Source organism: Erythrolamprus reginae, chromosome 3 (genome assembly GCF_031021105.1).
Source record: "Erythrolamprus reginae isolate rEryReg1 chromosome 3, rEryReg1.hap1, whole genome shotgun sequence".
NCBI classification, from domain to species: Eukaryota; Metazoa; Chordata; class Lepidosauria; order Squamata; family Dipsadidae; genus Erythrolamprus; species Erythrolamprus reginae.
Genome location: NC_091952.1, coordinates 201506744 through 201519373, shown reverse-complemented (window position 1 = coordinate 201519373; position 12630 = coordinate 201506744). Strand labels below are relative to the sequence as shown.

General features: G+C 39.9%; 1 protein-coding gene across 9 annotated transcripts in view; it reads right to left on the bottom strand.

The window, feature by feature from the left end:
* Positions 1–12630, bottom strand: part of GREB1L (GREB1 like retinoic acid receptor coactivator) — a 211239-nt gene that overhangs the window by 88352 nt on the left and 110257 nt on the right. For all 9 annotated transcript variants that reach the window (XM_070747610.1, XM_070747613.1, XM_070747615.1 and 6 more), the window contains 2 exons: positions 4767–4943; positions 1200–1376 (listed from right to left, as the gene is read on the bottom strand). In XM_070747610.1, the coding sequence (XP_070603711.1) occupies positions 1200–1376; positions 4767–4943 (354 nt within the window). The remainder of the gene's footprint in view (positions 1–1199; positions 1377–4766; positions 4944–12630) is intronic.

Genomic DNA, 12630 nt, shown 5'->3' with positions numbered 1-12630 from the left:
GTTGCCAGGTGCAAGAATAGAAGCTTTATTTCCTAACACCATGGGAAATTTGTCTTCCCATGGTCTTAGGCGACCCTTGTGAAATGGTCGTTTAACCCCCAAAGGGTCCCCACCCCCAGACTGAGAACCACTGATATAAAACCTTGCACAAGACACAGGGGTAGTGGTACATTAAGCACAACCACACTTACATGAATGTTGTATTAATTAGGCCAAGCTGCTGGCATAACGGTCTAAATAACTATAGGACTAGATTATAGGGTTATTTGTGTGTGACAAGACTATCATATTAAACACAATTTTTAGCAACTTCTGGAATAAATCATCATCATCAATGCTACATAGAATCCTTGGAATTCTGTGTTTTAACCTATGCTGTATCTCATCAACATGATATTTCTATTATCTTAGACTAACTTCATCTCCACTATTTATGATGTGTTTTTACAACCACCTATTTAGAAGGGAATTTCACTAAGGCAATTTATTTCCAGGTAAACATGCATGCAGTTGTTACATTTACCATGAACTGATCTGTTACTGACTGCACTAAACCTGTTCCACAACATTATTTTTTATTGTGTGGAAGCTAACTTCCAAAATTAAGCTACATTTTGAGAGTTAGCCTCTACATAATATAAATAGCTGGATTTGTGGTGGGGGGGGGGGATTGCAGGGGAACAATTATACAATCTTCTACCAATTAGAAAAAAATGACACCCAAGTATATATGCTTCTCTTAGGTTTAGCAATCAGAAGCATTCAAATACTTTTTTTTTCACTGACATAAGCATAACTTTTACTTTTCAATTTCATTACTTTATGGGCTGCTTTGAGACAAAAGTTGTTCTATGTTCTTTATTAGATGGGTAAGATTAAGAAGAAATGACATAATCTACTTTGCAAAAGAAAATTAAAGATGAATTTTATGTCCTTTAAAAATAATTGGATAACCCTAGATTGAAGAAGACTGTCCTTTAATATGGAAAAAGGTCCCCCAATGGATAGTAAGGAATACTTAAAACCATATATAGCGTCTTACAAACTAAAATGCTAGTTTTACTATATGAGTATCATATGGAAATTCCCACTTTTAAGAAGAAGCATCCCAAAACAATATACTATTTAACCATTCTAAAATGCAATTCTCTTAATGTTCTCCACACACACTCAAGTACATCCAAGAAGATATTTCTTACCTTTCCAACATATAAGAGGTCCCTTTGACAGCACACCTTGAGCATTTCTTATTAGGTAGTACTTTAAGTGCTTCTGCTTCTTTGGCTGAGTGGTGAGTTTCAAATTAATGTGGTTTGAAAATTCAGTGAAATATCGAAATCCTCTTTCTCCACAGCCTACACAATTTCCAGAAAAACCTGCAGGGTTGGAGAAAAACATGATAATTTTACAGTTTTTCTTCGATAGTTGATACTTTTGTTTCTATTCAACTTCACTTCTTGGAATCCATTTGTCTTATTCGTGTATTTCCCGCTACACACTGATAGTTTAAAGAACAAAGAAGAATAATGAAATTTACATTTTCCAAGTACCATACAACTTCTCTTGTTTGTTACCCATAGGCATCTGTTTTGCAAAATGTGTAGCATGGTATCATGACAGAAGTCCCACCCTTTTGTTCTTGTTGCAACTTTGCATAATATTAACGGCAGAATTTGCTTTGTAGTGTTTTGTCACACATCACCCTTCCCACGTGGATGTCCATACTTGAATTTGTGGGTTATATTTAAATTGTTAGGTGTCTAAATGTTTGGCTTCAACCTTTCCCAGGCCATCATCATTGGTTCCATTTAAGTTTAACAATCTTAAATTATTCCATCTTGCCATGTTCTGTAACTACAAAAGCCATTAGAAAGCTTTGAAGAAAAACTTTGGAGAAAAAGAACATCGGGATGCAAATGTCTTTTCCCCTAACTTTGTAATTTCTAATTTTGAATAATAGGCTCACTTATTTTGGGATATCAATTATTCAGTGCTGAATGGAAGCTCCAGTAGATTTTACCAGAAGTAAATAAGAACTCTAAATAGGAAAAAACATGCCCATTCCTGTTCCAAAATACCCAAGAAGACCAAAATGAGTTGTTAGGAAAAGCAATTAAGATATTTAAAATCTTTTTAGAGGACATGAGATTCAGGACATGAGAATGGAAAATACCTATACTTTCGATTCTATGGAAATTCCTGATATAAGTAATAATCCATATGTCACTGAAGAGATTTTTTGCAATATAGTAAGACATAAATATGTAAATTTCAACAAAAACTGAAAGGTCATTATTCTGAACAATAATGTAATTTCTTCAAAATACAAAACACAAAAGGTCAGATTGGAACATTGGATTACAAAGCAATTAAATGAGAGTTGAACAGAAAACTTATCAAACGTTTACGTGCAACACAGTATAGAAATTCAGATATTCCACAGAAATTATTTGCAAAATCTACATTTTTACAGGTTCTCAGATTGTCAGTTTATTCATGGTTGAATTGGGAATTATAATGCAATTTATTTAGAACACAGGGCTGGTTTAGAGGATTAGAAATTGATTGTTTCAAATGAAAAGAATTCATTCTTCCCTGAATCATTAATTTCAATGTGAACGTGAGCAAACTTGAACACTATAATCCAGCTGGCCCTTGTCTCAGTTGAATTGTTTATGCCAATCTCCAAAGTCCTTGCTTTGTTCTGTTATCTGTCTTTGATCTTGGACTAACCTATAAACTTGCATTCCTGCCACAAATAGGCTTTTCTAAACTAATCTTTAAGCTACTGCTAGAATTCTGATCTGATCCTGTAGAAATTCCTTCATTTCCAGGATGCTGAAAAAGAATGTGATGAAAAAAGTTGCAACTATACTTTCTAATTACTAAAGGCTTCCAAAACCTAATATTAGAGTTCCATCTCTCATAAACTCTAACCAGCACACACCAATTTTGGAAAATCATGAGATCTAATACATCTGGAGACTAGAAAAAAATAATTAAAGCTATACAAAATTTGTAAAAGCTAATATGTATCTCAAATAACGGCGCTCGTATGTGGTTTAATAGAAAAAAACACAACATCACTTTATTCATATTCCAAACTGGGGAAAATCAGGGAGAATATAATTACAGCCAAGCCCTATCAGACAATACTCAACCAGGCCATCATACATTACTGTATGATTCCGTTCATTGCACACATTACAACAGCACCTCCCGCCGTGAAAATCAACTGTATACAGGTAGTCCTTGATTTTTGAGACCAAAATGTCTTTGCTAACTAAGCAAGACATTAATTGATTTATCCCATTTTATTACCTTCTTTGCCGCAATTGTTAAGTTAATCACTACAGTTGCACAATAACATTTATTGTGTATTTGTTGTCTCTGGCTAAAGAAAAAAATCCCTGCCTGCAATGAATCTGACATTGACATTGCTTGACAGAAGTTCTCAAAAAGTAGGCACATGACAACAGGACACTGCAACTGTCATAAAAACATGCCATTTGTCAAGCGTCTAAATTTTAATCAGATGATCATGGAGATGCTGCAATACTCATAAGTGAAGGTGGAATATGCTACACTAATGTAATCTATCGGATCAACTGCATGGATTGTGCCTGTGAGTATGTAGGACAAGTGGGGAGGAAGCTAACCACCAGATTACAAGAACACAAGTGAGTGGTCAGACGAGGAGATCCAAACTCACTGATAGCCTCACACTGTAATGAACAAGGACTTACATTCAATTTCGCTGCTAATAAGATTGTTGGCAAAGCAGGTACAAAGAAAGCCAGGGAAATGATTGAAGTCTGGGAAATGGGCTCCTTCTCAGTCAACAGGAGTGCTGATTTATCATGTATCAGCAGTGAAAAAACAAAATTTTTACTACCACATTGTAGGTGTGGCTTATGCAGGACACCCTGCATTTTCTTTAAATATCTTTCAGTGCAAATTGGGTGCTCTGTGGTGGAGCTCCATTTTCGCTAGCCCACTTCATTCCCCCCCCCCATGTCCGGGCAGTAGCCCACCCCTGACACAGTCACACAAAAATATATATTATCTACTATATAAACTCTACGTGTATGTACACACACACAGAGAGAGTTCTGCTAAAATTATACACATTCAACCTCATTTACTGCAATAGAAAAACATAATCAAAATTTTTCTACTAGTACTGTGTACCTGACCATACCTGTAGGAGCTCATCAATGTGTATCAGGTACTTAGGAGTATACTACATTCTGGTAGTGAGAAGTTCCCCGAAAATGGGATTTAGCACAAGCCCCAAAATTTAAAAGACTAAACATCTAGTCTTGGTAACCAACTCACGGAGTAAAAAATGGTCATGTCACTTTTTTCAGTGTCATTGTAACTTCCAATTGTCATTAAACGAATGGGTGTAAATTGAGGACTTCCAAGAAAATTGACAGAAAAAAGAGGTCAAAGACAGTCATTCCGGTAAAGTATGTAACTTCCTTAATAAATTTTCCATTTGAAGGGGGGGGGGAATCCTTTGGCTCTCAACCCTGTGTTTATAATTATGCTCTTAATAGGTTTGCCAATACTGACAAATATATAGAGTGCACTTAATAAAGTGGAAGATTCCAAACAAATTATTCTCTAATGAAAAAGCTTTCAAAAATATTTCAGAATAGAACAGGGAGAAAGCTTTGAAGTGAATCAATCCAACATAACATAAATTCAATTCACTGCAAATTTGTCATATTATGAAGAATAATGAATGAATTCTCATTTACCTAAAAGTGCATTTTTTCCATGGTCATCTGGCAGAAATCTTTTATCAACAGCACAGACTAGAATATGGTCAGGAAGATTTGGAGATTTAGCTCCAACCAACAGGAAGCCTGGTGGAATATCAATCTGTTCAATACGCAACGATACTAATCGCAAATCTTTGCCGGCTTGACAAAAACCTGAAAAGAAATAGTACATCATGAAACAGCCATAAACTTCCTAGTACACTGGTCACTCTGGCCTTCATATTTCTAACCCCTTTCCCCTTTCACAAAACAGCCACGTGGTTCATACGTTTATCATGGGCAAATGACAGTAGATATATAAAACAAATGTATATTCATGAAATAAAATTAGGACTTCATGCACTATGTTGTGCTCCTTACGGGGAGAGAACTTAACAGTAGTGTATAGTGCTAGTAATTTTCATATAATAAAATTTGACAGAGTTTATTTCTCATAAACAAAAATGTCACAGCAAATAGAAAGATAATATTTTGCCTTCTCCTTCTTCCTGCTCCTGAAAAACAATTGAATACAAAAGATGCCTTCATTTTATTTTTCTTAATCAAACGTGCAGCTGTGTACTATCAACCAAACAACATTACTTTCAATAGGATGCCATATCTGGATACAATACAGGTAGACTGCCTTAGCAACTATAAAATGCCTCTAAACTCCTAAATCTAAACAGGTGTTCCCAGATTATTTGGATTAAACTAGTAGTAGTCTATTGCATCTCATGGGAACTCTGCTTTAATAAGTAGAGTTTATAAAAATGAATGTGAGGCACAGGCTCATAGATGTCTACAACCATGCACAACATTTTCATCTACAAAGAAAGATACACTGGTACGTCTACTTAAGAACTTAATTTGTTCCGTGACCAGGTTCTTAAGTAGAAAAGTTCTTAAGTAGAAGCAATTTTTCCCATAGGAATCAATGTAAAAGCAAATAATGTGTGCAAACACATTATGAAAGAAATAAAAGTTCAGAATCTGTGTGGGAGAAGGAGGAGGAAGAAGAGGAGGACAGTCGCTGCGGAAGAAAGGTGAAGTGAGGGGAATCAAAAAAATCTAAAACTTTAAGGCTTAAAAAAAAAGAGGGACTCTGAGGCGGTGAGGAGGAGCACGCACCCCCCATACATCCAGCACGAAGCTGCCTCCCATACACTGCGCTAGAGAGAGAAACCCAGGCAGGCGGGAGGGGGGAATCTCCCGCTCCTTTGACCGAAAGGTGGCTGCTGCTGCTGCTACCTGCTGCCTCTTCCTTCCCATGCTGAAGGGATCCCCTGTCCTCTCGCTTGGTCGCTCTGTATCCAGCACCTTTCCTTCACTGTGGTGACTCCTCGGTTTGGCTGGAGCCAAGTTGACATGGCCGGTGCGAAGCGCTCCCTCTTGCCTTTCCACACCCGGATGCTCCAGGAGGCAACCTTACCCCGGGTTTGGGAGGCAGTGCGAGGGAGTCACCACAGGGAAGTGGTTTATTCCGTCTCGAAGCGCCCACAGAAAGGAAACAGCTCTGTTCACTCTGGACTGCCAAACCCTCCTTAAGCGCCACTGAAAGGCTCCTCTGGCAGCTCAGAAAAGCCCAAGATGCCCGGGATTAAAGGGGGAATGGCAGGAAAGTGGCTGGGCCTTCATGCCGCTCTCAAATTTCCTGGGAAATTTTTTCCAGGCTTGGGTTCTTAAGTAGAAAATGTTTCTTAAGAAGAGGCAAAAAAAATCTTGAACAAAAATCTTATCTAGAAAAGTTCTTAAGTAGAGATGTTCCTAAGTACACGTACCACTGTACATGGTATTGTTTTCTGCTGCAGATGGAAAACAGTGTATCTGTTGCAACTGCAATATGGTAGTTTGGTACAGAGGAATTATTCAGAAGACACTTTTTCCAAGCCCAATTCTCGTTCATTCCTGCAATGTTGAAACCGTAAGAACCATTTGCTTCTCAATTTAAAGGGGGCAAGCAATCTCCCTCCAGTGTGGATCACACATACAAAAGAGGAGGTGGGAAACCTTAGAACTATAGGAAATACGATTATTGATGTAGTGACATCACCAAAGGGGGAAACATCCAAATGTTCAATCTTGGTTCATTTGGGAAAGGGTTTGGAAGTTCTAGTGTAAAGCTGCAGTTTGAATTCCTCCAGTCCAGTGGCAAGCTGTTTCACTGTCTTATAGTTTATACCAGCGTTTCCCAACCGGTGTGCCGCGGCACATTAGTGTGCCGCGAGACATGGCCAGGTGTGCCGCCAAGCTCCAGCTGGGCGGGGCGCTGCCAGTACTTCCGTCCTGGGGCTCCCGCTCGCAGCTGTCCCCCGGCTCCTGCTCGATGCCGCGGTTTTCGGCGCTCTCATGCTGGGCCCCAAAGAAGGAAGGCAGGAAGAAGAAGAGCTCCATTCTTCGCGCCTTTTCCCCGCCTTCCTTCTTTGGGGCCCAGCAGGAGAGCGCCGAAAACCGCGGCATCGAGCAGGAGCCGGTTGACAGCTGCGAGCGGGAGCCCCAGGACGGAAGTACCGGCAGCGCCCCGCCCAGCTGGAGCTTCTCTGGCGTCGACGGCAAGTGTCCTTTGTGGTCCGGCGGGAGGGCACTGGCGATGGGATTGGGGGGGTGGCCGCAGCGGCCGCAGGCAGTCGCGGGGAGATGGCGGCAGCGAGAGGGAGCGCTCTCTCGCTCTCTCTCAGCTGACTGCAAGCGGGAGCCCTGACGGTGGCGGTTGGACGTGCTGCTGGACGTCGTACATGCTGGCGCTGCGGGCCTGGCATATACGGTGTCCAGCAGCACGTCCAGATGCCGCCGTCAGGGCTCCCGCTTGCAGTCAGCTGAGAGAGAGAGAGAAAGAAAGAAAGAGAGACATATAAGAGAGGCAGAGAGAGAGAGAAAGAGAGACATAGCAAGAGAGGCAGAGAAAGAGAGACAGAGCAAGAAAGAGAGGCAGAGAAAGAGAGATAGAGAAAGAGAGAGAGAAAGAGAGACATAGCAAGAGAGGCAGAGAGAGAGAAAAAGAAAGAGAGACATAGCAAGAGAAAAAGAGAGACTTAGCAAGAGAGGCACAGAGAGAGAGAGAAAGAGAAAGAAAGAGAGACATAGCAAGAGAGACAGAGAGAGAGAAAGAGAGAGAAAGAAAGAGAGATAGCAAGAGAGGCAAAGAGAAAGAAAGAGACATATAGCAAGACAGTGAAAGAGAGAGAGAGAGCAAGAGAGAGAGAAAAAAGCAAGAAAGAGATAGCAAGAGAGACAGAGAGAGAGCAAGGGAGAGAGAAAGACATAGAGGAAGGGAAGGAGGGAGAGAGAAAGAGAGCAAAAAAGAGAGAAAGAAAGAAAGAGGGATGGAGAGAGAGAGAGAAGGGAAGGAAGGAAAAGAGAGAAAGAGGGAGAAATAGAGCGAAAGGGAGGAAGAGAGAGGGGGTTTTTGTCCAAACTTTTCTTTAGCCCCCCCCGCCCCCCCCTTTCAGTGTTCCCCAGGATTTTGAAAATATGAATAATGTGCCGCGGCTCAAAAAAGGTTGGGAAACACTGGTTTATACAATACAGTTTACAAGTTCCTCACAATGTCTATCTTGAACTTAATTCTTTATAGCTTTAACTATGTAGCATATATAGCCTATGTAAGGCTATATTTGGTTGAATAATATCTTGAAGTGTCTATATAAAAAATAAAAAAATAAAATTTAAAAGTCACATAGCCTTACGTACATATATGACATTGTTTGTTTGCCAAAATGTGCTCATCCAACATTATTTGAGGTATATTGTTTAAAAGTGACATAATGTTCCTTATGCGTGTAATCTTTTTACATCAAACGTTCAGCAGTAACAATTATCATGAACAATGAACAGTAGCAATTACTGCTATAGTACATAAGAGAGAATGGCTATGGCCAGAGGCACATAGAGATGAAGATAAGGAAAGCAAATACCAAAAGTGATAAGGAAGAGCAGGGTGTGTTAATTACAAGGAATAGTATTCCACAACTTTAGCTGGAAAAATGGTAACAGGGATATTAACTGTCAAAATGGTATAACAAAGAGCAAAATAAACTTAATTGATTATAGAAACATAAGAGAAGGAACCATAGCCAATTTTGAAATTCTCCAAGAGGGGTTCAAATGTGTTAATTTCATTTCAAGAACAGTTCACTATGTCAAAATCTATTGTTTATTGAAAGTAAATAAAAAAATCCATCCATCCATATTTGCTAATTCCTTTAGGAAAGACAAATATTTTATTTCTTTCATGTGACTTCTAAGACAATAGATTTTTTAAAAGTACATTTATATACAGTACAGTACAGTATATATATTTATTTACATTATCTTACTAATTTTAAACATCATATATTCTGTAAGCTATTTCTGACTGAGCTAGTAGCACCAGCCTCTCTCACATCTCACCCCACCATTGTTAAGCTGTGTCACATACATTATTGCTTTTAGATTCATTAGAAAGTGCTAGGGTATAATAAACTTTATTTAAAAAGGAAAGGAAGCTAAACAAATTTGTCTTTAAAGGGTGTAAGCTCAAAAGATTTTGGAGCAAGGTATCTGCACTACCTATTTGTTCTTTAATTTACAATCTTTGCATTTGATGATTCTGTTAGCTACAGAATAATATGTTAACTACAATTGAGACCTGAGTCCTTGGATCCTTTGAAACTCATTGAATATCAAAGTTGCAGCATTCTTAAATCCTAGAAATTAAAGATTGAACAATTTTATAAAAAGGCAGACTGTTCATTTTAGCCAACATTAGCTAATAGCTATTGTCTGAAAACAAGAGTACAATATTATTTTCCAGAACTCAATGAGTGTCTTTGCAATTCTGTTGTTTTGAACAAAAGAGATATTAGCATTTTGAATTAAGGACTGCAGCATGAGCTCAAAACAGCAGATAATTAAGGAATGCAAATTTACTTCTGGAAAGTAAAAACAAACAAAAAAACCACTTTACATTCTTATTCAAAAGAAATGCAAATACAAATCCCTGGAGCAATTCATTAGGCTCCATTTTCAATGGTGTCCATTCAATCAATCATTATTTGGTTTTAGGAATTGAATCAACATATTCAAATCCTTTAATAAATTGTCAATAAAATATTTCTGGTTTCCAGAAATGCTGATCTTTGCATTCTATAGTAATTTTTTAAGCAACTAAGAAGAAGAGGAGTTTGATCAACACAGCTGTGAAAATACAAACAAAAGGTCTGAAATTGAATAAAGTAAAATTTGTCTCTGTCCCCCACCATCCCCCACTTTCTTTAACAGTAACAATTACCATCTCCTTTGTGAGGTACAGACCTGTTTTTGTGCTACTTTAAGATAAGGATTTTGCATTAGAAATGACATACTAAGATTTACATTAAAATGCAGTTCACAGTCACCGCCATTTGGTATTTTCATGGTTGCTGAGTAACTCAGACCTCACTTTGGCTCTCTCTCATATTGCATTTAATAACCAAACCACATCATCAGTAATAAATAATACCCTCAATTGTTTAAAAAAGTGATAGAAACAAAATGTGCATCTTATAAATGAAGTAATATGCAAACTAAAATAAATATTTTTATTTTTACATATACTCTGGAGGCTCTATTAAAGTCACTAAAAATAAACAGTTGAGTAGAAAGACTCCAGGGATTGATTGAATAAATGTTTGCTGACACTAAAATAAGAGAGATACATTGAATTGCAAAATTATTTTCCACTACAACTCCCTGAAAGCTAATGAAACAGCAAAAGATGCTATCAACTGTTATCATATTGTTACAGTGGTCCCTCGATCATCGCGAGGGTTCCGTTCCAGGACCCCAAGCGATGATCGATTTTTCGCGAAGTAGCGGTGCGGAAGTAAAAACACCATCTGCGCATGCGCAGATGGTGTTTTTACTTCCAACGCCGCCCGCCCTTCGCCCGCCCACCCCGTTGCTCGCGCCTGGGGTTTCCCTGCGCGCGTGCCGCCCGCCCGCCCACGCCGTTGCTGGGGCCGCTTCCCAGCTGGGAAGCGGAGCTGGGATGTCCCCAAGCGCGCGCGCGTTGCTGGGGCTGCTTCCCAGCTGGGAAGCGGAGCTGGGGTTTCCCCAAGCGCGCGCGCACCGCCCGCCCACGCTGTTGCTGGGGCCGCTTCCCAGCTGGGAAGCGGAGCTGGGATGTCCCCAAGCGCGCGCGCATTGCTGGGGCCGCTTCCCAGCTGGGAAGCGGAGCTGGGGTGTCCCCGCGCGTGCCGCCCACTCGCCCACGCCGTTGCTCGCGCCACCGCTGGGGTCTTACGGGGCAAGAGGGGGAAGACCCAGGGAAGCCGCCCAGCAGCTTATCTGCCCGGCGGGAAACTCCACCATCTACGCATGCGTGGCCATAGAAAAAAAGGCACACATGCGCAGATGGTGGAGTTTACTTCCGGGTTGAAAACTCGCGATATAGCCCTTTCGCGATGCTCGAGGACGCGAAACTCGAGGGATCACTGTATTTCCACCCCAGCCCCATCCCACCCCCTGCAATCCATTAGGGAGAACCATGTGCCAGAGAATAGTATAGAATAGAATAGAATAGAATTTTATTGGCCAAGTGTGATTGGACACACAAGGAATTTGTCTTGGTGGATATGCTCTCAGCGTACATAAAATAAAAAGACACATTTGTCAAGAATCATGTAGTACAACACTTAGTGATTGTCATAGGGGTCAAATAAGCAATGAAGAAGCAATCAATATCAATAGAGCAGCCAATATCTGCCTCTAAATCTAACCAATCATGTAGAAATGAGTATATATTACAAGAGCCCCCCCCATCCCATTATTCCATCTTCAGAATATAAATAAGTCCACAATTAATATTCCTTCAATTCATGGGAAACAGGTCAGTACTGACACCAACTGATGACAATACATTAATTGAAATATTGCAAGGTAGGGTGCTAGAATACATAGCTTGCTTCTATAATGGAGGGGAAAGACCAGAAGACTGGTGCTGTTGCTGAGCATCTGTTGTCCAAGATGACATTCTGTCCAATAGTAGGGCCATATCTACTACCTCATTCATTCATTTTGTCAACAAGTGCAAGGAAACAAGACACATGGAAAAATGGCACAAAAAATAGCCATGAACACATAAAATGACTACATTTTCCTTTATCGCGGGTGGTCCTGGAACGTAACAGGAACAGTAGGCACACTGCTGCGCTTATGCACGCCCCCTTCTCTTAAGAAACAAATTAAGTCCATGGTAGACAGTTTAAAGAAAAAGGTATGGAGGTTAGAGAGGCTAGCAACAGGATCAGGTAAAGTGTTCCAGACATTTACTACTCTATTGCAGAAGTTGTATTTTCTGCAATCAAGATTAGTGAAGAATATGTTTACAGTATTCCCTCGTTTATTGTGAGTGTTACGTTCCAAGACCACCAGCAATAAAGGAAAATCCGTGAAGTAGCGACATTGTATTTATTAAAATACTTATACACTATTTTAAAGCTTTATAAACCCTCCCACACACTTTTACGCTACATAAACCTTTCCCATTCCCTTAATAACCATTCCCACACTGTTCTGTGCATGTATTGTACCTTTACACTTACTGTAAAATGTTTTGAATTCCTAAACCTATACGATGAAACGATGCTCCACATGAAATGGCCGAGTGTAGAAGCAGACTCAGAGATGGTGAAGCTGCGCACAGATGAAAAGTAAACAATGTGCTACTGTACTGAGCCAATCAGGCTCTGGGATACAAAGCAGCACTCTGCGATTGGTCACTTCTCCATCAATCAACCAATCATGTGTTGTTTACAATCTCATGTAGGCAAGTAGCGTCTCAGTCGGGCAATGCTGCTTCTTGTTTCCGGTGTGTACTGTATTCATCCACTGAGTAAATATG